The sequence below is a fragment of the Alternaria burnsii genome (assembly GCF_013036055.1).
Source record: "Alternaria burnsii strain CBS107.38 chromosome Unknown 700, whole genome shotgun sequence".
Classification (NCBI taxonomy): domain Eukaryota; kingdom Fungi; phylum Ascomycota; class Dothideomycetes; order Pleosporales; family Pleosporaceae; genus Alternaria; species Alternaria burnsii.
The window spans coordinates 515,090-543,066 of NW_024066121.1; the positions used below are offsets into that span (position 1 = coordinate 515,090).

At 51.5% G+C, this 27,977-nt stretch overlaps 10 protein-coding genes across 10 annotated transcripts; 4 read left to right on the forward strand and 6 right to left on the reverse strand.

Moving 5' to 3' along the window:
- Window positions 1-775: 775 nt before the first annotated feature.
- GT037_009266 (uncharacterized protein) lies at window positions 776-4,533 on the forward strand (the record flags this gene model as incomplete). The annotated part of the gene is made up of 5 exons (XM_038934313.1): window positions 776-865; window positions 916-974; window positions 1,024-1,797; window positions 2,114-2,445; window positions 3,350-4,533. The coding sequence occupies 5 exons, from the start codon at window positions 776-778 to the stop codon at window positions 4,531-4,533; spliced, it is 2,439 nt and encodes an 812-aa protein (XP_038783115.1).
- Window positions 2,007-2,837, reverse strand: GT037_009267 (uncharacterized protein; the record flags this gene model as incomplete). Its single annotated transcript, XM_038934314.1, has 1 exon — window positions 2,007-2,837. The coding sequence occupies one exon, from the start codon at window positions 2,835-2,837 to the stop codon at window positions 2,007-2,009; it is 831 nt and encodes a 276-aa protein (XP_038783116.1).
- A 701-nt stretch (window positions 4,534-5,234) lies between the features above and the next one.
- GT037_009268 (uncharacterized protein) lies at window positions 5,235-7,675 on the forward strand (the record flags this gene model as incomplete). The annotated part of the gene is made up of 4 exons (XM_038934315.1): window positions 5,235-5,535; window positions 5,714-6,129; window positions 6,182-7,526; window positions 7,590-7,675. The coding sequence occupies 4 exons, from the start codon at window positions 5,235-5,237 to the stop codon at window positions 7,673-7,675; spliced, it is 2,148 nt and encodes a 715-aa protein (XP_038783117.1).
- A 231-nt stretch (window positions 7,676-7,906) lies between these two features.
- GT037_009269 (uncharacterized protein) lies at window positions 7,907-9,484 on the reverse strand (the record flags this gene model as incomplete). Its single annotated transcript, XM_038934316.1, has 1 exon — window positions 7,907-9,484. One exon carries the CDS (start codon window positions 9,482-9,484, stop codon window positions 7,907-7,909), a length of 1,578 nt encoding a protein of 525 aa, XP_038783118.1.
- Window positions 9,485-10,046: 562 nt separating this feature from the next.
- GT037_009270 (uncharacterized protein) lies at window positions 10,047-10,699 on the reverse strand (the record flags this gene model as incomplete). The annotated part of the gene is made up of 3 exons (XM_038934317.1): window positions 10,047-10,184; window positions 10,245-10,616; window positions 10,670-10,699. The coding sequence occupies 3 exons, from the start codon at window positions 10,697-10,699 to the stop codon at window positions 10,047-10,049; spliced, it is 540 nt and encodes a 179-aa protein (XP_038783119.1).
- Window positions 10,700-11,400: 701 nt separating this feature from the next.
- Window positions 11,401-12,073, reverse strand: GT037_009271 (thioredoxin-like protein; the record flags this gene model as incomplete). The annotated part of the gene is made up of 2 exons (XM_038934318.1): window positions 11,401-11,715; window positions 11,762-12,073. 2 exons carry the CDS (start codon window positions 12,071-12,073, stop codon window positions 11,401-11,403), a joined length of 627 nt encoding a protein of 208 aa, XP_038783120.1.
- Window positions 12,074-12,625: 552 nt separating this feature from the next.
- On the forward strand, window positions 12,626-13,924 carry GT037_009272 (udp-galactose transporter; the record flags this gene model as incomplete). The annotated part of the gene is made up of 4 exons (XM_038934319.1): window positions 12,626-12,865; window positions 12,914-13,001; window positions 13,051-13,434; window positions 13,485-13,924. 4 exons carry the CDS (start codon window positions 12,626-12,628, stop codon window positions 13,922-13,924), a joined length of 1,152 nt encoding a protein of 383 aa, XP_038783121.1.
- Window positions 13,925-14,305: 381 nt separating this feature from the next.
- Window positions 14,306-15,136, reverse strand: GT037_009273 (uncharacterized protein; the record flags this gene model as incomplete). The annotated part of the gene is made up of 1 exon (XM_038934320.1): window positions 14,306-15,136. The coding sequence occupies one exon, from the start codon at window positions 15,134-15,136 to the stop codon at window positions 14,306-14,308; it is 831 nt and encodes a 276-aa protein (XP_038783122.1).
- An 875-nt stretch (window positions 15,137-16,011) lies between these two features.
- GT037_009274 (histone-fold-containing protein) lies at window positions 16,012-16,604 on the reverse strand (the record flags this gene model as incomplete). The annotated part of the gene is made up of 3 exons (XM_038934321.1): window positions 16,012-16,341; window positions 16,445-16,527; window positions 16,586-16,604. The coding sequence occupies 3 exons, from the start codon at window positions 16,602-16,604 to the stop codon at window positions 16,012-16,014; spliced, it is 432 nt and encodes a 143-aa protein (XP_038783123.1).
- A 1,510-nt stretch (window positions 16,605-18,114) lies between these two features.
- Window positions 18,115-27,967, forward strand: GT037_009275 (uncharacterized protein; the record flags this gene model as incomplete). Its single annotated transcript, XM_038934322.1, has 8 exons — window positions 18,115-18,208; window positions 18,274-18,558; window positions 18,613-20,457; window positions 20,506-20,750; window positions 21,483-23,824; window positions 23,875-23,997; window positions 24,122-24,182; window positions 24,329-27,967. The coding sequence occupies 8 exons, from the start codon at window positions 18,115-18,117 to the stop codon at window positions 27,965-27,967; spliced, it is 8,634 nt and encodes a 2,877-aa protein (XP_038783124.1).
- Between the last annotated feature and the right edge of the window lie 10 nt (window positions 27,968-27,977).

Here is a 27,977-nt window from a genome sequence, read left to right on the forward strand (position 1 = left end):
GTGATGCAGACCCGCGATGAGGTTTGATGGAGAGGCTGCGACCGGCTACGAGCAAGCAGATATGTATCACACGAGGCTGCGGAGCGCGATGAGGATGTCTGGCATGGCCGCATTACTCGTGGGGACCTTCATCGCGACTCTGCTCCGCTACTGGGCATGCCTCTTAACAAAGCACCTGAACCCCATCTCTCGTAGGAGCATACACGCCCAGATGGGGTGCATCGACCAATAAATCGCCTGCATGGAAACGGCGCCGTGCAGCGTGCAGCCCCTTCTCGTTTGTGGCTACCTGTTTCCTCTCTATTCTGAATCACCGTATTCTGCTGCCACGCGTGTCCACGCCTAAGCTTTTCTTATTTCCAATCTCAGCACCTGCAACTCTTCTCTGCTCCGCGTGCCGGGTTGAGGCGTTGCCAGCTTCGGCTAATCTACCACGAGCCTCTGGACCTGCGGACGTGCGCATCTCATTTCCTCTCCAAATACATCCGATTCCTGGATGCCGCCTCGTCCCACCCAGTCTTTCGTGCACGCAATGATATCAACAGCCGCGCAAAATGAACAGGGCAGAACGTTGGGGCTGCAACTTCCCATTGGGTGAAGCCTCACCACGACGGTGACGGAAGGCGCGACCATGCCGCGAAGAGCTCTAGCTTCTTCAGTATTAGCGCGGCCCGAGCGTAGATCGCGCTAAAACTCTGGGCGGTATCAATTCTCGAACTTTTTTGCAAAGGCGCATCCACACCGTCGAGCGCAGCAACAACCATACAAACTCGCCATGGCTTCCGTATACAAGACCCTGTCCGGCGCGGAGAAAGACGAGAAGGAGATGGGCGAGAAGAGAAACAAGCAGCGAGTCCTCATTCTGGTAAGATTTCACGCGCGGCGCAAAGTAAGACCCATTCTAATCGACGGTAGAGTTCAAGAGGTGTTACCTTCCGACACCGACATTTGCTACAAGACTTGTACTCGTTGATGTGAGTAATTCTGCGCACCACGGAACATCATTTACTCATCTCATGAAAGGCCCCACAGCCGGAAAGAGGCCAAACTCGACACCAAGACTAAGCTCTACCAACTCAATGAACTGGCAGAACTCTACAATTGCAACAATATCCTCTTTTTCGAAGCCCGTAAGGGTAAGGATCTCTACTGCTGGATGTCCAAGCCACCAAATGGCCCTACTGTAAAGATGCACCTGCAAAACTTGCACACCATGGAAGAGCTTAACTTCATCGGCAACTGTCTCAAGGGATCGCGGCCAGTTCTTTCTTTCGACGCTGCGTTCGACAAGCAGGCTCATTTGCGCGTGATCAAGGAGCTCTTCACCCAGATTTTTGGCGTCCCCAAGACGAGCCGAAAAGTCAAGCCTTTCGTAGACCACGTGATGGGCTTCACAGTTGCAGATGGCAAGATCTGGATTCGCGTATTTCAAATCAACGAAAGTGAGCCTGGAAAGAAGAAGCCTATCGACGGCGAGGAGATGGATGTCGACGAGGCGCCCAAGAAGAAGAAGGGCGGTGAATTCGATGTCAGCCTTGTCGAGATCGGTCCCCGTTTCGTACTTACCCCCATCATCATCCAGGAGTCCAGCTTCGGAGGTCCTATCATCTACGAGAACAAGGAGTTCGTCTCGCCCAACCAGATCCGTTCCGACTTGAGGAAATCAAAGGCCGGCAGATTCAACAGGAGGACCGATGCGCAGAGGGATACGCTACTCAAGCACCAAGATCTGGGACTTACGTCGCACGGTGGGCGCAAGAAGGAGAAGGATCCGCTCAGCGACAATGTACTATTCGCGTAAGATTGATGGCAATGTTTCGAGGGAAGGCAAAAATGGCGTTTATGGGATGCATAAATATAGGTCGGCGTCGATTTCTGGCTGGGCACGTGCCCATATATAGCGATATACCCAAAAGCTATCGTCTAATGGGTAGCTCATTATAGAGCCGCCGTTAACCCAAGTGTGATTGTGTTCTTGGTGGTATCAGAATTCAGATCGTTCAGGACTAACCCGTTGCATTTTGCGCTGCCATGCTCTTTTCCAGAGCATCTTTATAGTCATCATCAACACCACTTACAACTGGGTTCCTGATTCCATACAACGCCCTGAAAGGATCAAGCACCAGCTGTGTTTGCGCAAAATGATTCTCATCCTGTACTCGATGTACTCGTCCACTCGGGAACCTTACGCGACTTATCGCGCCATCTATAAGATGTATGTGCAGCCGATGCAACTGTGGTGCAACAACCAACAAATCAACCAACTCGCGCACCTTACCCTGTATACCAGCTGGCAAGCCCCTTCCACCGCAGTTGTATTTGATCATGCCCGTATAATCATCCACAGATTCAACATTGATGATATAATTCCTGATCCTCAGCAGATTCCTCTGCGAAAAGTGATCCAAGAACTGATACGTCCGATTCGGCGTAAGGTTATTTGCAGTGCGCCAACGGTACCGAAAGTTGATCGCATCGAACGTCACATCAATCACAAATGTGTTATCTCCATATAGCATATCCGCTGCCTCTTCATGTACTTGTCGTGACACGGCTAGTAGGTTGATACTTCCGCGTCGCCAGACTATGTCGTTGCCTGTTTCGCGCTCCGCCTTTGGCAGAGTGCGTTGCATGCGCCAGCCCCCATCACCGTTTTTCTGCCGCACGAAGGTCAGATTGTATTCGGATTTGGGGGGTGGGTCGGCGGGACGCTGGAAACGCACTTCGAAAGTTGTCGTGTGGGGGAGGACGGAGCTGTATATAAGGCGTCTGAGCTCGATTGGGAGGCGGAGAAGCGGGGGTGGCTGCGACGGCGTGTTGTTGGAGTAGGACGGCATCTTGTGCTCCTTGTGGACTGACATTTGACCTGCAGCTGCGGACTGTGAAGCTATGCATGCCTCTGTGTAGTTTACTTCATGTTCGTTGACGCCATCGCTGCTGTCCCGCCTCTCCACGCCGATTGGCCCCCACAATCCGGGTTAGCCCCCCTTGGCGGCATCCATCACGTCCATAGTCGTCACGACCGATGCCTCCTTTCCTTCTCCCCAACCACTAACGATGACACTCGTTAACGACAGCTCATCGGAGCTCGCATTCACTTGCACCATGTCTTTCCAGGATGTCGTCGCGTTTTCTACTCATAGCCCCAACGGAGGGGTCCGATTTGTTTGAACCACGAGATACGTATCGGTGTAGAGGCAAGATAGCTGCACACCGGTTAGATCGATAGATCATACTCGAAGAAAGACTTCGAAGGACTGTGACAATTGATACGAACTTCTCGCTCTGTCACAGGAAAGAGCTCAGAACCCAAACGGGTTGAAACACACGTTAACCTGAAAGTTTATAGGTAAGTTCAACGGTACCTGTGATACTTCAGGGCATAATCAGAGAGACTCAATGCTGATAGTCAAAACTCCAGAAAATCCAACCCCAGATTTACCCTACGCCCGCTCCAAGATGCTATTCGAAGACCTCGCAACCGAACTGGTCGTGCAGGTGTTCTTATCATGCCGCTCTGTCACCGACGTGACAGCTCTATCTTCCACCTGTCGTCGTTTCCGCAATATTTTTACCTCGTCTCAAAAGCTTCTTATCCTCGAGAATGCCGCCGAAACGCAATTCGGACCGCTGGAGGACCTCACCCAGCTTCTCACCCATAATGCCAGCCAGCCTGCGCACATTGTTCGCACCGTTCCGTTCTCTCTAGCGCTGCTTAAGCAGATTGTGCATCATGGGCGTGTAGCTGAGAAGTGGTGCGACATATACCCGTTCAAGAAATGGAAGCACAACTATGAACTACGCCGACTCTTGACCACGGAGGAGCGCTATGTTGTGAGGAGAGCCATTTACAGGATTTGGCTTTATTCACGCGCCTTTCACAATCGCGAACACCCACGCGAATTCCGTGCAACAAGACTCGTTCTACTCAAGCGTGCGGCACTCCTACACAACTGGAGTACATGGGAACTAGCCGAGATCGCCGACGTCCATCGCGTCATACGGGAAGTCGTACAGAGCAACGTCTGCCCATCTAACGGCACCATTGCCCGGAAATTCAAGAAAAGGCATCCTGGCAACGAGCACTCTCTGCTCTTCAACAACATCCACCTCAACTACCCACCCACAGCCCCCCAAGTTTTCAATCCCTTCACGCCTAATCCTCTCTCCGCGCACTTTAATAACACACCAACCTACACCTCGCGCTACGCGGCATCGAAGTTCTCTCTCCACCCATCCCACGAAGTCGGCGCTGAAGGCTGGGGTGATGACATTCCCCATTACTACGTTATCGAGGATTACATGAAGCTCGATCCCGCTCAAATATTGTACCTAAAGGAACATGCACCACTAAAAGGCATGGTAGAGGGTTATGTGAGGAGCTTGTGTCCGGAGTATGATTGGTTCACTAATAATGGGGAGACGTGGGTGCAGACGTTGGAGTTTGTGCTCGATGAGCGTGGAGAGGATGTTGGAGATTTTATGGGAGCTATTGCGGAGGGTCAGGCTGGTGTTGCCGTCATCGAAGTGTAATTTCCAGGCATTTGGTGATTGATGAAGAAATGGACAGTGTACCTTCGGATCTCACACCATCGCACGGTACGGCTTAGGCTAAACAGTATACGGAGATGTAACGAAACTTAGCTAGAGGCAAGTCACTATTGCCCTTGTGTATCCCACTGGTTCTGTCTTGATTTGGAGGTATTCCAGAGTCTCTAGGTAACTGACTGTTGCACACACATCCAACTTGGTGGCCTCATTCTGCGCTATCAGGTGGGTAGCCGTCAACGTCAGTCTCCGACAGTGCCGGGCGGCGAAGTGATAAAGGAAGCTAGATTGTCGTCTAAGCCTGTACGCTTGTACCTAGGATTGTGGCTTGGCAACGAAATGGGCGACGTTTCTTGGATGAAAGAAGACAGATGAGCCGATCTTTGCAGCAAGCCGCACAACTATTCGGGCCTTAGTGTTTGCAACCTGCCTAATTCTGTGCCGGTGAAGCAGACCTTGGAAGTCTTGTCAAGTCAGGTGGGGCGCTTTTATACGAACGCGACGTGTTTAAACTCACGCAACGATCTTGAGGTATGCTTCTGGAGAAACTCGTGTTATTGCTGGTACCTCAGTTTTCGTTTCAAAAAAGATAAAGTTCTGTTACACCAGAGGTAGCTATAGACTGTTTCGCTTTTCTTACATTAGGAGTAATCTTGTCGGTGGCCCCTAGTGTTGGGCAAGCGTCAATGACGTCAGGCCCCCTGAAGCCTTCCCCAGCCACCACAGAAGCCGTATCCGCTGCATCCGCAATATGCAGCATATGCCACCACTTTGCAAATGGCTATGAAACCAGTGTATCGGTCACAGCGTTTCTTTTCTCCGTAGGCGGCTGTCAAGGATGTTCTATCATTCTTAAGGCTCTTGATGCCGTTACCGATATTCGACGACCAGAGTTCAAAAATATCAAAATCAGACGCATAGAGGCGGAAGACCATTGGCACTTTTTGGACCCCAAGAATGTATTGCGTATACAATGTGAGCAAGAAGGTAAGCCATATGGGGGGAGGGTGTTATTTGGTCGGCAGTATGTGGATTCAAGGCCAAACGATTATGAGATTTATACTCCAATCAGTGAGTGCTTCCCATTACTATGATCCTAAAGTTTCCCAAGCAAACTACATGTATGTTGTGGCGATGTGAGGGCATAAGGCTAAAGACCGAACAGGTGCGGGGGAAGACTCTGCCATTCCATGGCTAGGTCTGCGGAATGGTTCAAGAGATAGGTATCGAGAGCAGTCAAACAGCCTGGAAGACCGCTTGAATGAAGCACGGATTTGGTACGAGGATTGCAAGGCCAATCATCCGCTTTGTGTGCCGCGCAAAGACGGATGGCCACGCCGAATCCTTGACCTCTCAGCTGACTCTGTTCGCCTCGTTAACACTGAAGCAATTGAGTCAACATCATCGCAACTACAAGAAGGCTACGCGTGTCTCAGTTACGCATGGGGAACTAATGGGAATCTCAAAACTCTGAAAGACAATTTAGAATCACACATGCAGGGTATCGATGTCCACACACTCCCCCGTACTCTCGCCGATGCTGTTCATGTCTCTCGGGCCTTTGGCTTACGGTACCTATGGGTAAGGCTGCAGAATTCTACAAGAAACAGACCGGAGACTGACTGTGCAATAGATCGATGCACTATGCATCATTCAAGATGATGTACAAGATTGGATGGATCAGATCCCACGCATGTCATCTATTTACCAAGGAGCCGAACTTGTCATTTCAGCGCAAGGTGCCTCCAGCGTCCAGGAGGGATTTCTCAGTCTAGGTTCAGCGGCGAATGCACCCCTGAAACGCATCGAGGTACCCTTCCGCATGCCAGACGGGGATCTTCGCACAGTCAAACTCTCAATTCGCGAACAAGAGCAGAAATATCATAACGTTCCGGCGCATCATTCGTCTCGACCGAGGGTCGATGACGAAACTCATATTGATGATGTCCTCGTTCCTCTCACAACCCGCGCGTGGGTTTTCCAGGAGGGCTTTCTAGCACGTAGGATTCTATATGCTACGCCATCTGAACTAGCTTGGGAGTGTAGCAACCACGAAAGATGCGAGTGTCGTGTCTCTCCAACGGAAGGCTCCACTCGTCTAGCTCTAGATTTCGATGAGTACGGACTTATACGCACATTGGGTCAATTAATTCGTGCAGATAGTCTCAGATCGGCTGAGCAACCCCTCAGTAGCAAACTGAAATTATGGGCCGAAGTCGTGCAAAGGTACTCACACAAGAACCTGACTAGGTGGACGGATCGTTTGGCTGCGATACAGGGTGTAGTTGAGGCCTTGGCTCAAGCCATGCCAGATGATTTCACCACTGAGAATTACTTGTTCGGACTTTGGAAGCCAAAACTGGAAATTTTCATGCTTTGGAGTCGACATCCAAGGACTCCGGGAGACTCTGCGACAGCTGCGACGTTGAGACAAATTGCGCCATCGTGGTCCTGGGTGACAAGCGTTGGAGAGGTGTCGTACTATGGCTCTATCTTCGAGCCCAATGCTGAGATTGTGACACATGTCATTCGCGTCGAGCGGGAAGAGTCTAACACTTTGGATACCAACGTCTTCGGAGCTGGCCACTGTACCTTGACACTGTTCGGCTTTTGCATTCCAGTTCAGCAAGAACCACTTTATCTAAAACTCCGCCAGGAAGATCCCCTAGAAGAAGACAACCAGGGAGTACCTTTCCTCTTTCCTGAACGCTACACAGCGGAGTGGAACTATGGCCCTCCGACCATCGACATGATTCCGGACGACCCGACCGATGAAACCGTGTTTGACCGCGTGACACATTTTGTGCCCTTGGCCAGCGGTCCGCCAACGGATGAAGACGGTCAGAGATTCCAGTATCAAGGACTATTCTTGGAGATGGTAGTAGGCCCAGAAGAGGAAAAAGAACCCTACGAATGGGAGCACGGAGGTGTTGATCATGATATCAAGTTTGAGGGTACCTTCAGACGAGTTGGGTTTGGTGAGTAAATGCTCTGTACAAACTGCATGTGAAACATAAACTGACTTTGTACACCGGGTTCAGGCTACGATTATGTCTCTGAGGTACATCTTCACTGGAATAGCACGGAGGACTATATTGGCGAGCTCCGCGCTTTCAAGCTTGTATGAAAATAACGTGAATCGGTCGAAGGACTATGACATCAAATAGGGCATTACTAGAGAGTATACCCCAATATACCAAGACATATCCCAGTTCACCTCTTGTGTCAAGTTTCGCGGCCTGCACCACACATAGAAAAACTACATATTCTGACACTTCGATCCGATGGTCCAATTTATTGGTTTTTTTCCTCCTTAGTTCTGCTATATAGATAACTCGATTTGCTCGGAGAAACCCCTTTACTTCGCCATCTTCATAAGCCGTGGGGAAAGCGAAGATGGTGAGGCTGAAATCTCCTCTCCACAATCAGAGAATACTTTCTTCCGCTTGGAACCTCGCGGAGCTGAAGACGATGGCGACTCTGGCGCCTGCTCGAGTTCGTTTCCAATGGCGGCAGCGTGACTTACAAGCTTTGACAAGGCTTCAACCTTAGCTTCGCCTTCACTAGACTCACCATAGGAGTCTGTAACACGCCTAGCTAGGCGATGATACCTAGGCTTCTTCGCCTCTTGAGTAGGGGAAGTAGTCTCGTCGTCTTCACCCACGTTGATGGCGACCGCGAACCTGTTCGACTTCCGTGAGAATTTGGCTTCAGGCTCCATATTCTGCACATTGGCAGCGCATTCTCGTCGAACCCGATCTGCGGCCCGGGTCACTCGAACCTGTTGCTCCTCCACTGTCGAGGGCTTGTAACGGTCCAATGGCTCGACGCGGACCCTGACGATATCGATGAAAGCCCTACGCTCCTTGTTTCGAGCTACCTTCTCTTCCGCGCTCTGTCTAGGCGTCTTCCTCTTCCGTTTTGAAGGGTTTGTTCCTAGAGCCGAGTCTGGCTTGTCGTCCACTTCCGGCGTGTTGTTTGTGTCACAATTCCTTGAAGCACTACCACGTTGACGTAACCGCTGGGCTGCTAGCCGCTCCCTCGCATCAAGCTTTGTGTTAACAGCCTCCTCAGTCTTGACTAGCTTGCGAATCTCATGACGATAAAGTTGGGAGTACATGTTGTGAACCTCTCGTAAGACGATACTGTGAGACGGTGATCGTTCCGGCTCAGTGCCTTTGCGTCTTTCATCATGACCCGTTGTGTGGTGATCCTCCTGCTTATCGAAAGCTTCTATGATACTACTGGCCATCCTCATGGTTATTTCCTTGACATCAACGCTCCTGGAGTTGCAGCAGGAGTGCTCCGTCATATCAGACCTGTCTTTATGGTCACGTACCCTAGATATGAAGGAACCGTTGCGATTGCTAGGATCGTCAGGATCCCAGTAGATGACAAAGGTTTTATGATTACACATCCTAACCTCGGACTGATTGATCTGATGATTTCGCTTCTTCATGGATAGGAGAGCAGGAAGTTCGTTGCTGTCTTTAATGCCAAACGGCTTCCGCAAGACATAAGGCTCCTTTCGTCGGTATTGATCACGATCCTGTAAAGCCTTCTGAAGACGACTGAAGTCCACCAGATCAGAGATACTGGCTGGCACTTCTGAACTCGGTGTATATGTGCGTGTATTTGGTCGCTCACGCTCATTCTTTGTTACTTTGTCTTCCTCTTTCTTCTCATGCGGCACAAAATCTTGACTACCTCTAGCCTGAGCCATGACATCCCTAAATGAAGACCTCGTATGCGTCTTGCGGACAACAGGCCTCTCATCCTCGGACTCAGATTGATAGGCAGGCTCGGCAAGGTTCCGTAAGCCTGTGGTGTAGAGAGGTTGGAGCATACTTTTGCTCTTCATAAACGCGGCCTTGATAGCGTTGGGACCTGAAGCTCTGGCGTATTCAGAGCATGGCTCTACCATGACATCAGGCATACTCGCAGGATACTAGTGTATTATGAGAGATCTGTATTTTTGGGTGTAGCACTAAGTTTTGGTTGAGAATACAAAGGATCTGGATCGCATTCAAGTCAAGTTTCACGGCATGATATTTGGACTGGTGTAGAAACGACCAGATGCAGCAGTGAAAGCTGAGACAAAAGATGAAATAGGTGTGCAAGTGAGCGTGTGCGCACGTGAGTAAAGAAGCAATGCGTTCCGAGACAACACCATTGTAGACATTGGTGGCCTTGAAGTAACATGATTCAGTTTCGTTTTCACTTCCGGAGGTTGTGTTGGCAAAAGGAGTGCTCGGAAGCATATGACAATGTTGCTATCAACCATCAGAAAACCGCGGGAACAACTAAACAAAGACATAGCAAAGATCACTGCACTCAGTAGCTGTAAGGTTTCGCATGGAGTAGTCTGTCTCTAATGTACAGAATGTAGGATTGTCACGGGCAGGGACAGGCGAATCAATTGTAAGAGAAAGCCTGGGAAGATATCATTCGGAACGTACCAGAGAAAGAACGGATCTAGTTCTCAAGGAGCTATCAGACTAAGCCGAGACGCCCTGTCTAGCCTTCAGATACTCTGTCAGATACTGCTTCCTGTATGGGTTGTCATCTGTCTCGCCACCCCGGTTGAGTGGCGTCCACTTTGGGTCCTCTTTGAACAGTCGCATGGCCTTGATGTACTAGAACCAGATATTAACATTCTGTTTTGCTTCAGGTCTTCAGTCACGAGCTGTACTTACGTTCTGCTCATCAGTGGTGAACCGATGGTAAATTCCAGGCGGCAAAACAATCAAATCGCCCTTCTCGAGCCGAATCCTCACCCAGTCATCGCCTTCGCTTCTGACATCGAAGTAACCCGCACCGTCAAGAATATATCGGATTTCCTCGTCCTCATGTAAGTGCTCGTGGAAGAACGACTTCACCTTCTCTTCGTAGATGTCGCCCATCTTCTCTGGGCTGACAGTGATTTCGTCCCGGTTCTTGTAGTTGCGGGATGTAGCAATGGGTTCAACATCAGGAACTTCTGGTACACTATAGTAGAGGACACCAAGCTTTTCTAGGTAGTCTGGATCGACCGAGCGACCGGAATCATGGGGTTGGCGTTGGTCGCCCTGCAGAGGTTAAGTCATGTGCCGGATGCAGAGACAAGAAAGTGGGGGCTTACGGGGAGGTCATCGAACCAGTATGCCTTCATTTTACAGTCGGTGATGTATTTGGGATGTGTATTTCACGACTCAAGCGTTGCCGTAACGTGTTGTGGAAGATGACTTTGCCGTTGGGTACGAAGGAAATAATTTGAGATGCCCAAATGCACGTGGCGAATGGCGTCATCGCGATTACCCAGCCACCACAATGGGGATAAGCCATCGACTTGAGCACGATGTTCACACAACTGCCATGCACAACGTGGGGTTTCACCATCATATGTTAGCCTTCAAATCATAGTAGCAGTACCAATCGCAGCCGCCTTCTGAGTGCGGCCTCAGTTCCTCCATGATCAGAGAAGCGAAGCACAACGCTATACGTGATTCTGCTGTGATTTAAACAACACGTTAATCAAGACAAACGGATTGAAACCTCTCTAGCTATTCGCCTAGCCATTCAGGCCAGAATTTCTCGTCATGTTGGATTCTTTTGTGCTATCTGACCACGCGCGAGATCATTTAGGCGCAGTCTTTTCTTGATAGGATATTTGTTTGGATGCTGGGAATCCAGAGCGCGCGATGACAAGGTTGCTATGCGACAGTACCTTGCGTACTATCAAGATACTGTGCGGCAGCGTCGACTCGCATGTTCAGCCTTCCTTCCAGCGCGCGGATTCGCTCCCTGGGTTCTACATGTTATACAGCGACTCAACCTCGCTGACGCCTCAGCTGATCTGACACATAATGTCTATCAATCCCAGTCTAAGTCCTCATCGTCTTGCTGCTTAGCGCTGATCTTCTGCAGTCTCCGTCTCTCGTCCTCGTCATTGACCTTGTTCCTCGCTAAAACATTCGCACGGATTAAGCGCACCTCCAAGTCGCGAGTAGTGAAGCTCTGCTCAGTGTGGCCGAGTCCCTCAAATCCGATGATGCGATCAGCTCCCACACCGTCGATGAAAGCAATGACGCATGGCAGGACTTGAATTCCCAGGCGTGTGACTAGAAAAGGGCAATTTTCCACATTGATCTTGAGGAAGCGGGCCTCATAGTGCGATACTGCGAGTGACTGTTCATCTTTAGACGACATCTCCCACAACAATGTTTGTTCTTACCTCGAGATGTGTGTCCATAATCCGGCAGCGGTTGAAGTCGGGCTTGAAAAAGTGAACGACACACAATTGCGTGCTTGTCGTGATGTCCATCAAGGCCTTTTCGTCCTTGATCTCTGTATATCTTCCATGCTCGCTCTCTTTCAAGCGCCTTGCCTTGTCAAACTCTTGATGTAATTGTTGAAGTCGTTGTTCACGGAAAGCATCTAGGTCCTCGTCGTTCTCCAGAGATGCTATGAGCGCATCCTCGTCCGAGTCGTCCTCGCGCGCTGCACGGTCGACAAGTGAGGCGACTTTGGGATCCAAGGCAGCCATTTTTTTTTGAGTTTGTCTGGGGTCGCTTGTCGTGGATCAGGGGAAAGACTACGAGGCTCGATAAGGAGAAGTCACGTGGCGATAGGCTGGCGGAGTGAAGAACGCTTTCGCACAGTCCCTCGCAGTAGTGGTGCGCAAAGCGCTTAGATCGTATACGACACACGCTATGCGCTGTATCAGGGTCTAGTAGTGAAAAATAGAACAAAACTCGTACAGGCTGCAGGGTGGTGCTGACAAGAAGTTGCTCGTGTTCAAAGGCGGCCTAGTGGCCCATGAAATTACCACTACCACAACAGAGCGACTCCAAGCCAGGGGAGAGGCCATCGTTGAGACCCACCCAATTCGCGTCCCTGCGCATCTCTCTTGCGACACCCGTCTCCTTCCTTCTGGTCCCACACTCCTGTCTTTTCTTCTTCGTTCGACTACAACCCCTCGTTTGCAGTCGTACACACGCCGCCACGTATCTGTCCTCTCCTCCGGACCTTCCCGTCGCTGCCACATATCACGACTCTACACACTCGCGAGCGTGCACACGTCCCCCTCTCCACCACCATGTCTGACGACAAGAAGAGCGACGACTACAGGGTCGATATGCCTTCGGGCAAGGAGTTCCGCGCAGCGTCACCGATGCCTCGATCAGCCAGTTCAAGCCGCGCCGGTCCATCGATAACAGAGAACCCCATTGCCGCCGTCCTGGCATACTGTGGATCTTCCATCATGATGACAGTTACAAACAAATACGTCTTGTCTGGCGTTGACTTCAACCTCCCTTTTTTCCTACTTTGCGTACAGGTACGAGCATAGTTCCGTGCAGTAGACCGCTCTTCTAATTCAGCGCAGTCTGTTGTCTGTGTAGCAGCAATCTCGACATGCAAGGCCATGGGCATCATCAACTACCGCGACTTCAACAGCGATGAAGCGAAGAAATGTATGTTTGGAAGGCTTGCCGGAATACCAGAGAATGCTAACCGCACTAGGGTTCCCCATCTCCGTCCTGCTCATCGGCATGATCTACACCAGTACCTGGGCGCTCAAGTACCTTTCGATTCCCGTCTACACCATTTTCAAAAACTTGACCATCATCCTGATCGCCTATGGAGAGGTTCTCTGGTTCGGTGGCGCAGTCACACCAATGGCTCTCTTCTCTTTCGGATTGATGGTGCTGAGTTCCGTTATTGCGGCTTGGGCTGACATTCAGCACGCTTTGTCGAGCATGGGTCACGCTGCGGAGAAGACCACCGAGGCCATGTCGACCCTGCACACCGGATACCTCTGGATGATGTTCAACTGCTTTTGCTCGGCTACCTACGTTTTGTGCATGCGCAAGCGCATCAAGCTCACCAACTTCAAGGACTTCGACAGTAGGTTTATCAATTTACGAGGGACAGAGATGTTTGCTAACCTGAACCAGCCATGTACTACAACAACCTTCTCACCATCCCGATTCTGCTCGTTGCCTCCATCCTCGTAGAAGACTGGTCGTCCGCCAACATCCAGAAGAACTTCCCCGCCGAACAGCGCAATACCGTTATTATGGTCATGATCGTTTCTGGTCTTTCCACCGTCTTCATCTCGTACACATCTGCCTGGGCGGTCCGCGTTACCTCCTCGACAACCTACTCCATGGTCGGTGCCCTGAACAAGCTACCCATTGCGCTCAGCGGTCTGATCTTCTTCGACGCGCCTGTCACCTTCGGCAGCTGTTCCGCCATCTTTGTTGGGTTCGTCAGTGGTCTTGTCTACGCTCTGGCTAAGGTTCGCCAGAACAGCAAGCCCAAGACCGTTCTCCCCACTACCAACATCCCGCTCAGCGCTAGCAGCCGCAGCATGCAGGACAGCCTGAAGTCATAAAGAAGTCGCTAGGCACAATTTCTTCACATCAGCAGGCATGAAGGCAAATGACTCTCGTTCCTGTATTTCCCATGGCATTTTTGCGCTGTATTGTATACGAACAAATGTCTTTATTCCATTTCGCAACTGGCCAATAGGGAAGCTTCATTTCTCACAGGTCACTTCTTTTGTACCTTTTATGCCTTGGAGCATCTTAACATACACTATTCAGAACTTTAGAACGAGCCTGGCGTTCCGGAGGATCGAAGCAGCGCGACATGGACCCTGCAGTCTGGGGCGGCGGAGTAAAGTGGAGCGATCGGATGTATTAGCACTTTGATCAAGTACCGTTATATTTTCGGATCGTCCTGCCTTCAGATTTTGACAAAACAGCGTCTTCGCTTATACATCACGTATCTCCCATGTCCTTCCCCTCTCCCTCTCCTTCTCCTTCTCCCACACCTTGGCCCCTCTCCCGCCCCCTCTCATCTTACCACCGCCCCCTCTCCCTCCAATCTCAATCTTCACTTCCAACTCCCCCCTCTCGTTTGATACAAATCGCCCCTGCTCCATGATTTGACTCACAAGAAACCGTCCTGGTTCCTGCCACTCACCCCTCATCTTCACGTAGGCCCTAACCTCTCCATGATATCTCTCTGGCACAAGTTGCTTTACAGCGTCGCGGAAAAGCATATCACCTGCTACGGTAGCATGGAGTGTTTCGCTCGCACAAGCCGGACTCTTCATCTGCACGCGTAGTCGTGTGAGGTTAGGTGGGAGGATAAGGATATCGTCTCTGCTAATGTTGTCGGACACCTGTCGGGAAACATTGGCGTACAAGGGACGGAAGCTTGAGGCAATGTCTAGCGTGTTATCGTCATGTTTCCAACTTCTTCGTCCTTGGGGACGGGCGTTCAAGGGGCTTGGAGAAGGTGGGGACATGTGTCTGTGGTAGGCTTCGTCTGGAGTGTCGGGATCCGAAAAGCTCGATTCCATGTCTGAGTAGTGCGAGTAGCGCTTGTGTTGGGGACGGCGCCGGGATTGGTGGGCAGGAGGAGAAGAAGAAGGCATATGATGAATTGGCCGGTGACGATGTTGGTGTATCGGTTCTCGAGCACGTTGGATGTAGAGGTGGGGCATGGTACCTGGGACTATGTAGTCTGAGTACGAGAAGGCAGAGGCTACTGGGAGACGGCGGAAAGGATCGTGGTTGAAGGGCGAAGAGTCGAACATGGCGAAGACACGTAAATGGCGGAGTCACAAAATTGATAGAATCGTGATCTTCTTTTCAGAGCAGAAAGCTTCGAGAAAGAGGCACTAAGCTGGCGTTTGGTCTGCTCATATGCCGTGTAGCTTGCATCGGATCAGGTGTGCAGTTTGAGAGACGGGAAGATATGTTTCGTGTTACAAAACTCGGTATCGAAGTACTCGTGATTGTCATGCAAGCTTGATGCGCAAACACACCTTGCGCATGTGTGCCTAGTGCCTGCTCCAAAACGTGCACATGCAATCTATGTACGTCTGACCTTTGCGATCCCCCTTTCGGTTGCTCTTGTTGGACAAAGGGCCCTTTCTCCACTTGTCTCGATCTGACCCTTCGGACCTTCGATGAGAAGAGAGCGAGTCTTTGTTCTCTACATACATATAATAGCCTTGCTAGGCGTGTAGTGGACAGTCATCCTATCAGTTTAACAGTTCCGGGGAGACAGCTGTATGCTACGCGCGAAGACATTTTGTGCGCATACCGCATACAGTTCGGGCGGAAAATGCGATAGAGTTCTTTTGCCGCTCAGTGACATTGATTGAGTGTTACTACATACCGCAAAGGACAAATGGACTCCATGACCGTCAACACCGATCCTCACGCCTGACCAAAGAAAGTTAACACCGTATCCTAACGTCCTGTACTTCAACAGAAAAAATGAGCCGTCCTCATCGACAAGACAGCGGTAGATAGAAAAGCCAGACAAAGAGCGTGCCTCTTCATACACATGCTAAGGCTAGGCGTTTCACCGCCTCTCCTTATTGCCAAACCGAAGTTGGCTTGCGGGCTGGTCAGGTTTGCCGCGGTTGGGGCGCGTGCGCTCGTTGGCAGGATATCCAAGCACCTACACCTCGCCAGCCTTTGCCGCACCACCCTTCTTCTTCTGCTCTACCTTGAGTAGTAGTGCACGGTTAATGTGTGGTAGAACACCTCCGAAAGCGATGGTAGCTCGGATAAGGGTGTCCAGTTCTTCGTCACCTCGGATGGCAAGCTGAAGATGGCGTGGCGTGATGCGCTTGACCTTGAGATCCTTGGCAGCGTTGCCTGCGAGCTCGAGAACTTCAGCAGTCAGGTATTCGAGCACAGCGGTCAGATAGATGCTGGCTTTAGCTCCGATGCGCGTCTTTTGTCGCGTGAGGTTTCGGAGATGACGCTTTATGCGACCACAGGGGAACTGCAATGGAAAGGTGAAATTAGCGCGTCGTTCTTTTGTGCGGCGTGCGTAGGTATGCGCGGGGTGGTGGTTGGGCGATGACGCGTATCGGGCAGCTACTCACTTGAAGTCCGGCTTTGGCGGAGTGCGACTTGGGAGTCTTGACTTGCGCATCGCCTTTGCCTCCTGTCTTGCCACCTGTCTTTCCTGCGCATGCTGTTAGCTCTCGAGGCCTTCCGGAGCGCGACGCACGGTCAGCGCGTACCTTTTCCACCGCCAGCCATGTCTGATGATTTATTCCGTGTAAAAGTCGGTGTCGATCGTATCAATAGAGGTGCGCGACCGTGATGCCCGGGATTCGACGAGGATTCGAAGTGGTGGTGTTTGGCGGTAGGTGGGGTGAATTGGTAAAGTCTTGCTGGGAAGAGGTTCCAATGTTGTGACAAGGTTGTAGCGTCCAACGCCTATGTACCAATCGGGAAGGCTCCACTTGGCATGTTGGAGGTAAGGCACCAGCCCCGTCTTCAACCGTGATACCGTGTGTAAACGAATCGTTCGTCATACTGTGAAACGCAAGTCAATCTAATTTGACAGAGGAGTAATGTTCGGAATTCTTTTTTGTTGTAGATCCTACCGCGCCATGGTGCGGCGCAGGCGTGCGAATCGTGATTCCGGCATGACCAGATCAGAAAGATGACCAGGAAAGACTGACAAGCACGAAGCTTGGGATAAGGTAAATCTTTAGACAGGAGAAACGATGAGTTGCGAACACAATACCATTTTGAGCCGCCCAGTGAACAGTCGTCCACTCAAGCAGACAAGCAGCTGCCGGCAGCTACTTTTCGATACAAGGAAGCGTGTGCGGCTACAGCAGATCAGAAGGTGGCTACAGCAGGAGTCAGGACTATTATAGTCGTTAGTGTTCAGTTCGACGACTTGACAAGCAACCAGGTGGCACAGTGTCGCCGGATGCGGCAGTCATTAGCTACCGCCCTTGGACGATGACAAAGGAGACTGAACAAAGCGTGCATTTTTCAACTGGAGATACCAAAGGAATCAGACTCCAGACGATGAGAGCTTGTTCGAGTGCTAGCAAGTCCTCTTTACTCCCACTGGAGTGCTCATAGCTTGTGCAGTGACGTAACAACAAGAGTGAAGAAGAGAAGATGTATGGGTAGAGAAACAATTGAATGTGGACACTTACAGCAAAGAAGTCGTAGAAGAGCTCCCTGTCCACGCGTTACCTGTCAGTACTGATGGTATATCGGATGGCATTGCGAGCCCTTGATGGAATGCTCTGGGTATTCAACGTGGAAATCTCGGCCACGCTTGCTTCGGGGATATAATACCAGCGATAACATGGGATAGTGGTACGTTGTTACAGTATACTTTGGGTGTTTCCAGGCTTCTACCACAAAAGCTGTGGTGGTAACACAGTGAGCAGCTCGCTCGCTCCTCCCGCAGCCTGTGGTGATAATGGGTCCGTGCGCCATCTTTGGCAGGGTCCCGCTTCGACGCTACGGCCTCCCCTGTGCGACGACATATGTGGATGTTGCCGCAGCCGTGACGAGACCTGCTATTGCGCGTGCGCACACTCCTCACTGCCCGTCTTCTCACAGCTTCACTCACTACCCGCGTCTCTTCGTCTGTCCGGTGCCCTGGGGTCCGAGCTCTGGAGCCAGATCCCGACACGTCGACCGCGCTGTTGCCGACCCCCGACGCCGCATGCCCACGCTCAGTAAAGACTCACTAAGACGCAACATCGCCGCGACGAGACCCTAACATACGTCTGTCATGGCCTGGCAGTCGCCTTCGGCCATGAACGGCGGCGGTGCCAATGGAGGGGGTGACGGCAATGCGCCCGCGGGGACAGAGTACACATTGCAGGGTATGCAGTTCCCCTGGATCTGCCGTGTACATGGCGGGGAGACTGGCAGGCTGACACGATCACAGGTGTTATGCGATTTCTACAGCTGGAATGGCACAACCACGAACGAGCACGCAATGCATGGGACATCGAGCGCGCCGAAATGAAGGCCAAGATCGCGAAGCAGGAGGGCGAGGTGCGGAGCGCGAAGAAGCTGAATGACCAGCTAAACAAGCATATTCGGATGCTGGAGCAGGCACTTACCAACGAGAGAAAGAAGAAGAGCGAGGCAGCAGGAGGCGACTCTGAGGCCGGAGCAGATGACAAGAAGGACCTCAAGGGCAAGAAGGATGGCGTAAATTCCACCAAGCGTGCGTATACCATACTGCCAGGCCTTGATCTAGACTTATGCTAACCTGGCCAAGCCCAAAACAAGAAGCACAACTCCTTCCTCGACGTTGACTCGGAGTTCTTTGACCGCGCAGAAGCCGACCGCGAGAACCTCAGAGAGAAATCCAAGCTCTACCTTACCAAATGCGTCGAAGAAATCACATATCTCCTTACTCCGCCCCCGCAAGCCTCGCAACAACAACAGAACCTACAGCCGCTTGCTAATGGCAACGGCTACCTGAACCACGGCGAGGCCTCGATGGAAGATATCTACCTACAACAACACCGCCAGAGGCTGCAGTCACAACTCCCCACCATGCCAGGCACAACCATGCCTACTCACCAGCCCCCAAACGTGCCAGTCCCTTCTGAACTTCAAAGCTTAGCCAACCAGCACCAAATCCACCACGCGCCACAGATGACACGGGAACCTTCACAGCAACAACCCCTTGCGCACAACGCTAGTATGGCTCAGGAACTTCTCGGACAGCAACGTCAGCCCCAGAATCAGCAGCATTATTCGTCGGTACCCGAAGAGCAGGTCGAAAAGGTGACACATGCGTTCGATAGCGAAGGACGCCAAATACCAATTGCTGAGGAAAACGCTTCGGATCCCAGCCAGGCTGCCAGCCAGGAGAAAGAGACGGATGATTGGATTTTCGACCCCGCATCGGAGACAGCTCAGGAGGGCCCACCCAGACGGCCAGACACCGAAGAATTTCCATCGGCGAATAGCATCCCAGCAAAATCGCCACCGCGCCCTGTAAAGAGGGCCAGCAAAGACCACGTCAGACGACTGAGTAATGATCAGAAAGCTCAACAAGCAGTAGCCCAGCAAGCAGCGAAGACTGACCCGCAAAGTTTCAAAGTCCGCTTTGCACTTCGCGGCCATCTCGATGTGGTACGGTCAGTCATTTTCACTGGCGGCGGCAGCCCCAGTGAGCCAGAGATTTGCACAGCGGGAGACGACGGCATGATCAAAAGATGGATGATACCCGCAAGTTATGCAAACCAGCACAGCATGAGCAATGATCTAGACATTCAGCCATTCTGGTCACATCGGGGTCATGAAGGTACCGTTACATCTTTAGCAGCCTGCCCTGCTTCTGCTCATTTTGCCACCGGAGGAAGGGTATCCGGCGACGGCTGGATATTTTCGGGTGGTCAGGATGCCACGATCCGCGTATGGGAACGAGGCCGAGTTGATCCAAAGGCCACCCTTGAAGGGCACACCGATGCCGTCTGGACTGTATGCGTTCTCCCTACCACCTGTGCTAATCTGTTCGGCTCCGATAGCAGCAAGTATGGAGGACCAGACCGTGTCATACTCGCTTCCGGATCTGCAGACGGTACCATCAAGATCTGGGCTGTAAGTGCGCCGCCTCAACTGGTCTCACCGCAGACAAACTCTCGTCGTGGTGTTGGAGGCAGCCGGAGACACTCGGTCACATCTGGATCGAACCACCCATCTTCACCGCAGCCCAGCATCGCTACCACGACACCATTCCATTACATGTTAATACATACCATCGAGCGTGACACGCACCCTTCGCCTACGTGCATCAGCCCGCTTTCCCCTACTGGAGAGAACTTTGTTGTCTCTTTCTCTGACGCATCAATCTTGGTGTATGACACGAGGACCGGCGAGGAGCTGATTGGTATGGCCAGTAACGAATCTTACGATGGAACCCCAGCGACTGGTATCACATCAGTTGTGACAAGCTCGCAGTATCTCGAGAGTGCGTCACAGGAGGCTGGCCGAGGCGGTCCAGACGACGAAGGCATACATGGCCCGACTGGCTCTGCTAATGGCGGGCTGGAGGGTGTTATAATCAGTGGGCACGAAGACCATCTCATCAGGTTCTTCGATGCCAACTCTGGTATGTTTTCCCAAAATGATAAATCTGACCTTTGTTGACCAGGAACAGGACAATGTACATATAGCATGCTTGCACACCCTGCAGCTATTTCTTCGTTATCGCTCAGTAAGGACGGCCGAGAAGCCGTATCTGCTGGACATGACGCTTCTATCCGATTCTGGTCACTTGACAAACGCATATGCACGCAAGAAATCACCGCACACCGCATCATGCGCGGTGAAGGTGTGTGCAGCGTTGTCTGGAGCCAGGATGGTCGTCTCGTCGTCTCAGCAGGCGGCGACGGCATAGTCAAGGTATTCGCAAGGTAGTATCTTGCAGAGCCGGTAGTAGCTACGACTTCTCCTCGCATTTCCGAGCCTCCGCCGTTTCGCGTGAACTATTGGCATTTTTAGCTGGACATACCCCCTGATTTGAGCCTGTGTATATGGACACGTAGTTTGATCGAAATGGGCAAAGGAAAGGCATGATTGATGGATATCTTCTGATGGCGGACCACGGTAATCTCTCATTATCTTCTTGACGCGCCTTTATGGGTGGGCGTGCATTCGCTGGCGCGGCGTGTTTATGTTAACTTCCCAGCTTTGTATTATACGATTGGGATGATCGGGCTCAGCAAAGACACGCATGAGCGAACAAGTCAATCACTGCCACTCTTGATCCTTGTCTCCGTGAACAAACGCGTTGTAGTTGGACCTGATCTAGATAATATGGAAAAAGGAATGCAGCAATGACGTGCGGAGTTTCTGCCGCGGGAGATCTGTGCATTACGTCGCGTAACACGCCCCCGAATTCCGGCAAGGCGCAAGCAAGGGGGCCTAAGCAGAACTCTCTGAGCCCTGGAAGCCTTGTGAACCCAACCCTCTGTAACGTTGCCTTGCGTCTGCTCGCGCTAGATCTGTTCTTCGTCTGTTCAGGCACACATGGAGATGTCCGCTGTAATCAGTGTTGTATGATCCTCCCTACGCGAAGCGCGTCGACAAGCTTCTGCCCAGTGTATCAAGCTAATGCGCACACTACCACTATAGCTAGTCGCTCTACCGCAGAGCATACAATCTGCAAAAGACCTGTACGACCTGCGCGCCAAGTACAAAGATGCCTCGGTCCTTATTACCGCCATATACTCCGAGTCTATGGTCATCGCAGCGTCCCTGTCCCAAGTCCAAAATCTCCTGCAACATGACGCATTACGAGAGAAACCCCAATTACTCGAGACGTTCGATCGCGCGCTCACGGGATGTCGAGTCGTGTACGGATGTCTTGAGGAGGAAGTAAGAGAGCTGCGAATAAAAGCGGAGAACGACGAACTGAAGTTCAAGGACCGAGCGAGGTTTCTTTGGAAGGAAGACACGTTCAAAGAGCTGCTCACGCAGATCCGCGGCCAGCAATCTGCGCTCAGTCTCCTTATACAAGGATTGCAAATGGAGTCGATTGTGGACATCAAGAAGCTGGTTGAAGACAACAGCACTACACTCGATCAGGTTGTAAAACGGTCAAGGACTCTGCGCCAGTCGCACCCTCGTTTAAAGGTACCGGAGTCGCTGTTCAGTCAACAAAGCCTAGGCGGTAAAGATGTCGACACAGATTCTATCGCGAAAGCTGCCGAGTTCACTTTCGATGACGAGGTCGTCAACTCGAAGGCTTATCGTAGGGCTATGGCAATGGCGCTGTCTTCAAACAACGGAGCGATTGCACAAGAGAGCTCAGATACTGATGTTCTAGAAGACTATTCGACCGCTCTTGGAAGCATGTCCCAGGGCAACGACAAAGATAGGAGCGTTGATCCTATAGACCTTCCCCCACTATCGTCAGAGGAAGGGAAGACTACGACTAGTGTCCCAGAGCCTGAAGCTGAAGCAGAACCAGAGATATCATCTCAAGTCGCCACAAAAGATGACCACGCAGATTTGTTTGATACTCTCGAGCGCGACATACTTTCCTTCATGCCTCAAACCTCATCTGCAGCGCTTTGTTTGACTCCGAATCATACGGGTTCTGAAAACCCTTCTGCACTACCGAGTCGAATTGATCCTCTGACTCCAAGCCATACGGGTTCTGAGAATGCCTCTGCATTGCCGGTTCGTTCTACCGACTCCTTAACGCCGGCGCCATTGCGATCGTTCAGTGGAGACAAACCAATAAACGACTCAGAAGCACCGCCTCCATTACCTCCTCGTCGTCCGAGCGGGCAGCCTGTCGCAACGCCCAAAATGCGTTCAGTATCTTCTGATGATAGTATATTTTCCTCTGATGCGCCATCCATCCTATCAAAAGTGTCAACCGCATCGACTTACACGGTGTATGAAACTCCGCAGTTGAGCCCCAATTCAACAGGGCAATCGTCACGGAAGCCGCTGCCACTTGGGCACAGATCCTCTTACAATGCTTTAGGTAATGTCGAGTTTGATGTGAATGAACCAAAAGCACAGGGGACATCATTACTCCTGCATAACATCGAAATGAACAGCATCTGGAGATCACTCGTGGACGCAGAGAGAAAGTTTGTCGACCGCATGGTGAGACTCAAACGGATGTTCTACGACAATATCATAAGGCAATGGCCAATCATCGAAAAACACCTGAATGCCATTCTTGTTGGCGAACAACTTGCCACACTACATCAACAATGTCTGTTGCACACCATGGATCAAGAACTTGCTGGCAATGGTAGTGCTCTCTGCAATCCGTACATCTTCGAAGTCTGGGTTGACAAAAGTCAACGATTATATCGAGAGTATTGCCGTAAGATGCCGCATGCTTCCTCCTCACTCCGTACAACTCAAAACATGGACCCGAAGTTCTCACCATATGTCAATACGCTCGGTCTCAGTATCTCTTATTTTGGCAAGAGCTGGCAGGACTATCTGGAGCTTCCCATTATACAGTTGCAGACTTATGTCGATAGCTTGGAAAGTCTCATCAACATCGCTGAAACGCTCCGCGATCCGGCGGCGAATAGTGAGGTCATGCGCTTAAGACGCGCTCTGCAGGCCGTCACTTGGCTCAAGACGTTGACGCTGGCTTTGTTAGAGGAAGCGCAAGGCCGTGAAGACGTGCAGAACTTGGAGAAACGTATTCGGACAGACACCAGTACGCTTTCACAACTATACCTACACGACCCCAGCAGGCGCGTCGTGCATCAAGGCGGCATGGCGATGAAGTTCAAGGGTCAGGGACCTTGGATTCCAGTACATGCCATGCTTCTAGATAACTACTTCTTCTGGGGAAGAGTTAAGAAGAGCAAGGGAGATGAAGTGCTGGTAACAGACCCACCTATTGCAATTGCCGACATGGGATTCTTCCTTCCAGGAGACGCACACCAGTTCCAGAAAGCTACTATGCTTGACCAAATAGCAAGGGGCTCAGTCGTGTAGGTTTGACATAGACGCAAGCTGTCTCAGAAAGCTAACGGACTATCAGATATACTGTCACACTTACAAACAATGCTCGAGACGGCAAGCCAGATTTGTTAGGTCTGTACGACATCCAAGACAGGAAAACCTGGACAGATCATTTCACAACAGCTCGGACCAAGTTTTACAGGTGAATCCCGCCGATCAACGGGGCCTCTGAATATCTTGTCATAGCTCGCAGGCTGTCGGGGTCACATGTGAATGTCTCAATCTCAACTCATGGATGAGGGACTCCGTTGCGAGCGCACACACAGCAGGGCGGATTTGATCAAGTCTGCTGTACACTTGCCTGCTCATGATCAAACCTTCACCACGGTATGATCGTGCGTGCCGACTTTGCTCAGTAATTAACAAGCACGCGACCATTCCCGAAACTCAACTCTCGCGCCATTCCAACGCCGCACCGTGACTACCGGCCCAAAACGTTTCACTAGCCATCACGACTCAGACGATCTTCCTAGCTGTATACATCGACCGCGATCATGTCAGGTCTACTTGGGGAGGAGCTTGTTCAAGCCGGACATGTGCCTATCCCTGACGGACTCTCTGTTGACAACGTTGTTGGAATTATTACGGTCTATGACCATAGAGCTTACCATGCGAATCGCAGCACGGCTTACAGAAAATCGCGCATCAGGACTCAGCTGGCCGATGGCGAGTGGTCATTAGATGGCTGCCATGTTTTCCTTGTTGCCATTCAGGGACGACATTGCTACACGATGGGTCGTGCCGACAACAAGAGCGCATCGCCATCGACGCTCGATGTGTATTTCCCTGGTAGTAGGGTCGGGATTCATCAATTCAACCTCGCACCGGTATGGAAGAGCGATAGCTGGCGTTTGCAGTCCGCTACTGAGACCATCGCGGAGGTAAATGGTGCGCCTATCCAACTCAGCACCCCCCGTACACGAAAACTGTCGAGCCAGTTACCACAGGCCATCCATCTGCGACAAAACCTAGTCAACCACGTTTTGATCAACGGTCTACGTGTCGAGATCTTCATGCTGAAGACTGTACGCGGTCTTTATCCGATCCAAGATTATCAACTTTTAGAGTTACGCCCTGAACTACAAGAAGTCGTCCATCGCTCCGAGACCTGGGCACGGGATCGATATCTGCAGCGTTCTGACCAAATTTCCACCAACACATATCGGGTTCTTGAGCGCTTTACCGGCAATATCGAAACAGCCAAATTCTTCCACCATAACGACAACGGCCAAGATCTTCGCGACGTTGAGTTTCTGAAATTGGCAAAGGACAAGGTGGATGCATCTCTCGTTCGCTACCTGCAGTCAGTTGAGATCAATCATATTCCGGCAGTGATCACCGAAACACATGAGGGATTTGAGCCATATGCTGCTCTAGAGAAGGACATCAAGGAACAACATCCGCGCCTTCGCTTCAGAATCGCCTCGAAGCTCCTGCGACGGCTCATGTCTGCTCTCACCTTCTTGCATTTCCACAAGATTTTGCATGGGAATGTTACCAAAGAGAGTGCCTTGCTTCGTCTGGTGGACTTCAAACCTGAAACTGTGCTCCTAGTCGACTACTCGAAGTCAACGTCATTCCCCAGCGGCGCGCCTGAGCCTTTCAAGAGGATGACCGAAGACGGCCGCGCTGTAATGGAGATCGTCGAAAGCTGCTGCGATATTTGGCAACTGCGCAAGGCAGCTACCAAGGATGCCTACAGTGAAGACTTTATGATGAACAAGACTGAGGCTGCGAGTAGAGAGTTCGAGCTCATGGAGCGTGTAGTCGCAGACTTCTTTGGGCCTGAAGGCAAGTCGCGCGAGTCGAAGGAAGGCAAGAAGATGCTCCGCTTGTTAAGCATGAAACAACATGGTTGGCATAAGGCTCGGAATGACCAAATCCACAACGCGACTCGTCGCGAGGTCGGACCATGCCGCTCAGATATGATCAAGGAGATGGAGCTTGACTGGGTGCTTATGCATCCGTCTTCAAAGATAGGCGAAGAGCAGCATATGCTGTTGACTCTTGGACACCCATACCTGGATGGCTTGGCATCGATCGTCTACCACAATCGATGGGAATTAACGCCCCGAGAGGTATGCGCAAAAATACGAGAGCTCGCTGGCGACGTGGAAGAGCCTTGGCAGAGCTTTTCAGTCAAGCGAACAGTGTCGTTTATGCAGAACGGTACTGGCTTCGAAGAACGTGGCATCTTGAATTGGATAGCAGGTTGTTGTGAGGCCTACCCAAAGTGGCATTATGCTTTTGTTCAAGAGTATGAGCGCCAGATCTCGCCCCAGCATGGGATAATCAAGTTCGCTGAGATCAAGAGGCTCTGGGATGCTCTTGTAAAATATGGAACTAAGCCCGATTTCATGCAGGCCACATTCGCGGGATTGACAACCGGAAACATCATGAACCAGCCGACAACACACTTTGAGGAGACCCATCAGGTGTGGTATCACAAGCCTTCGCGAATGTTCAACCTGACGCATTTACATCGATTGGCAGCTCCGGACCTACTTCTCGCCTGCATCAATGAGGGAACCATAGGATGTAACAACTTTGTCGAAGTACGCGGAGAGTCAGAAATAGAGGGTCTATATGCTACTCTCTCTTTGCTAGCCGCCTTCAGTTCCTCACTTGAATTGACAGTGGATATTCCAGATCATACGCCGCAGTTCCCGCTGTATGATCCAGCAGATTTCAGTCAGGTTTTGCATCACGTCGTCCTTGTTCACACCGGTCTTCTTCCCTGGGCATCAGTCACACGCCAGGGTGGCCAATACAACTTCCATGCACCGCTAGCTCCCAAAGCACCAGAGACTGCTGGGAAGTTTCTACCGACTTACTTTGGCAGCATGAAGGTGCTGCCCAAAGCTCTGGGTGGTAGAGAAGAGTACTCGCGCCCCGATCACTGGTCAAAGTTTACGACTGCAACAGAGATCGACGAGGCGGCGGATTTGGTCAAACGAACGATCCTACCGGCAAAGGGCCCATTGAAAAAGACAGTATCGCAACCAGGGAGATCGGATCAAACTTGTTCGCCGCACGTTTACCACTCCACTCTAGTACAGACGCTGAAACATCGCAAGCAAGCTTTTGCTGAGGCCCAATCACCAGCGAAACGTAATGATGGCGACCAATCGTCACTTGCGGTGATGCCGGCTGCGAAGCGTCTGCATGTCCTTTCTGCCGTGGGTAACTTGACTCCAGGTAGCGTACCATCAGCCCGAGCGCCACAGTTGTCGGCCTCCTTCGTAGACCGTCAACTAGACCATATGATGGCCAACATGGAACGCCAGTCGCAGTCCCCATCACCTGGACCGTTCCTTGACATTCCAAGGGCACCGGATGAGTCTTTTTTCCAGCGAGACAATGGAGTAAACACCAACACCCTGGTTAGCCCGCCCACGGCCGAGGCGGCTACAAAAGATTCATTCACAATCGCATCTGATGGCGGTTCCGACCTGGAAGACGACTACAAGCAAGCAGAAGCTTGGCTCAACGCGATGGGAGATGAGGAGGAACCACAAGTTGCTGGCATCTTTGGCGTCAATTTCCATCACAGTCTTCGACAGCAGGGAGATGGATCAGATACCGACGCAGATGAGTCGGAGGAAGACCGGGATGACGAGATGCCGATTGTTCATGAGAAGGTGGAGCAGGCAGACGATCATTCTCTATCCGATATGCCAACACCAAGCATGAAGGAGAGCAGCTCTTTCACACTCGACCCACGGGCAACGACAAGAACTGCTGGGTTCGAACAGCAGGCGACATCGAAGTCGTTCCCTATTCGGTCAAGCCTTCAGCTGGCGACACCTATGGTGAGCAGTCCTCGCTTCGCACCACCTTTCTCGGCGCGCTCTTTCGGTTCCTTTGGTGATGTTGGGGGTCATCGCCGGAGCGGTATCTCTCTATCAGATCTTGCTAGGGTCAGTATTCGTAATGCGCCCACGGTTTCGAGCCCTCTCCCACTGGCAACAGCGGCAACTCTACCTCGCACGGTTACCTCACAAGCTGCGCCTTGCTTCTCTAGCCCTGCTTGGATGCTGAGGATGCAGAGTGACGACGACGACTTGCCTGACACGGACCAAGGAGAGCAGTTTAGCGATGACTCTGACTAGACGTTATCGT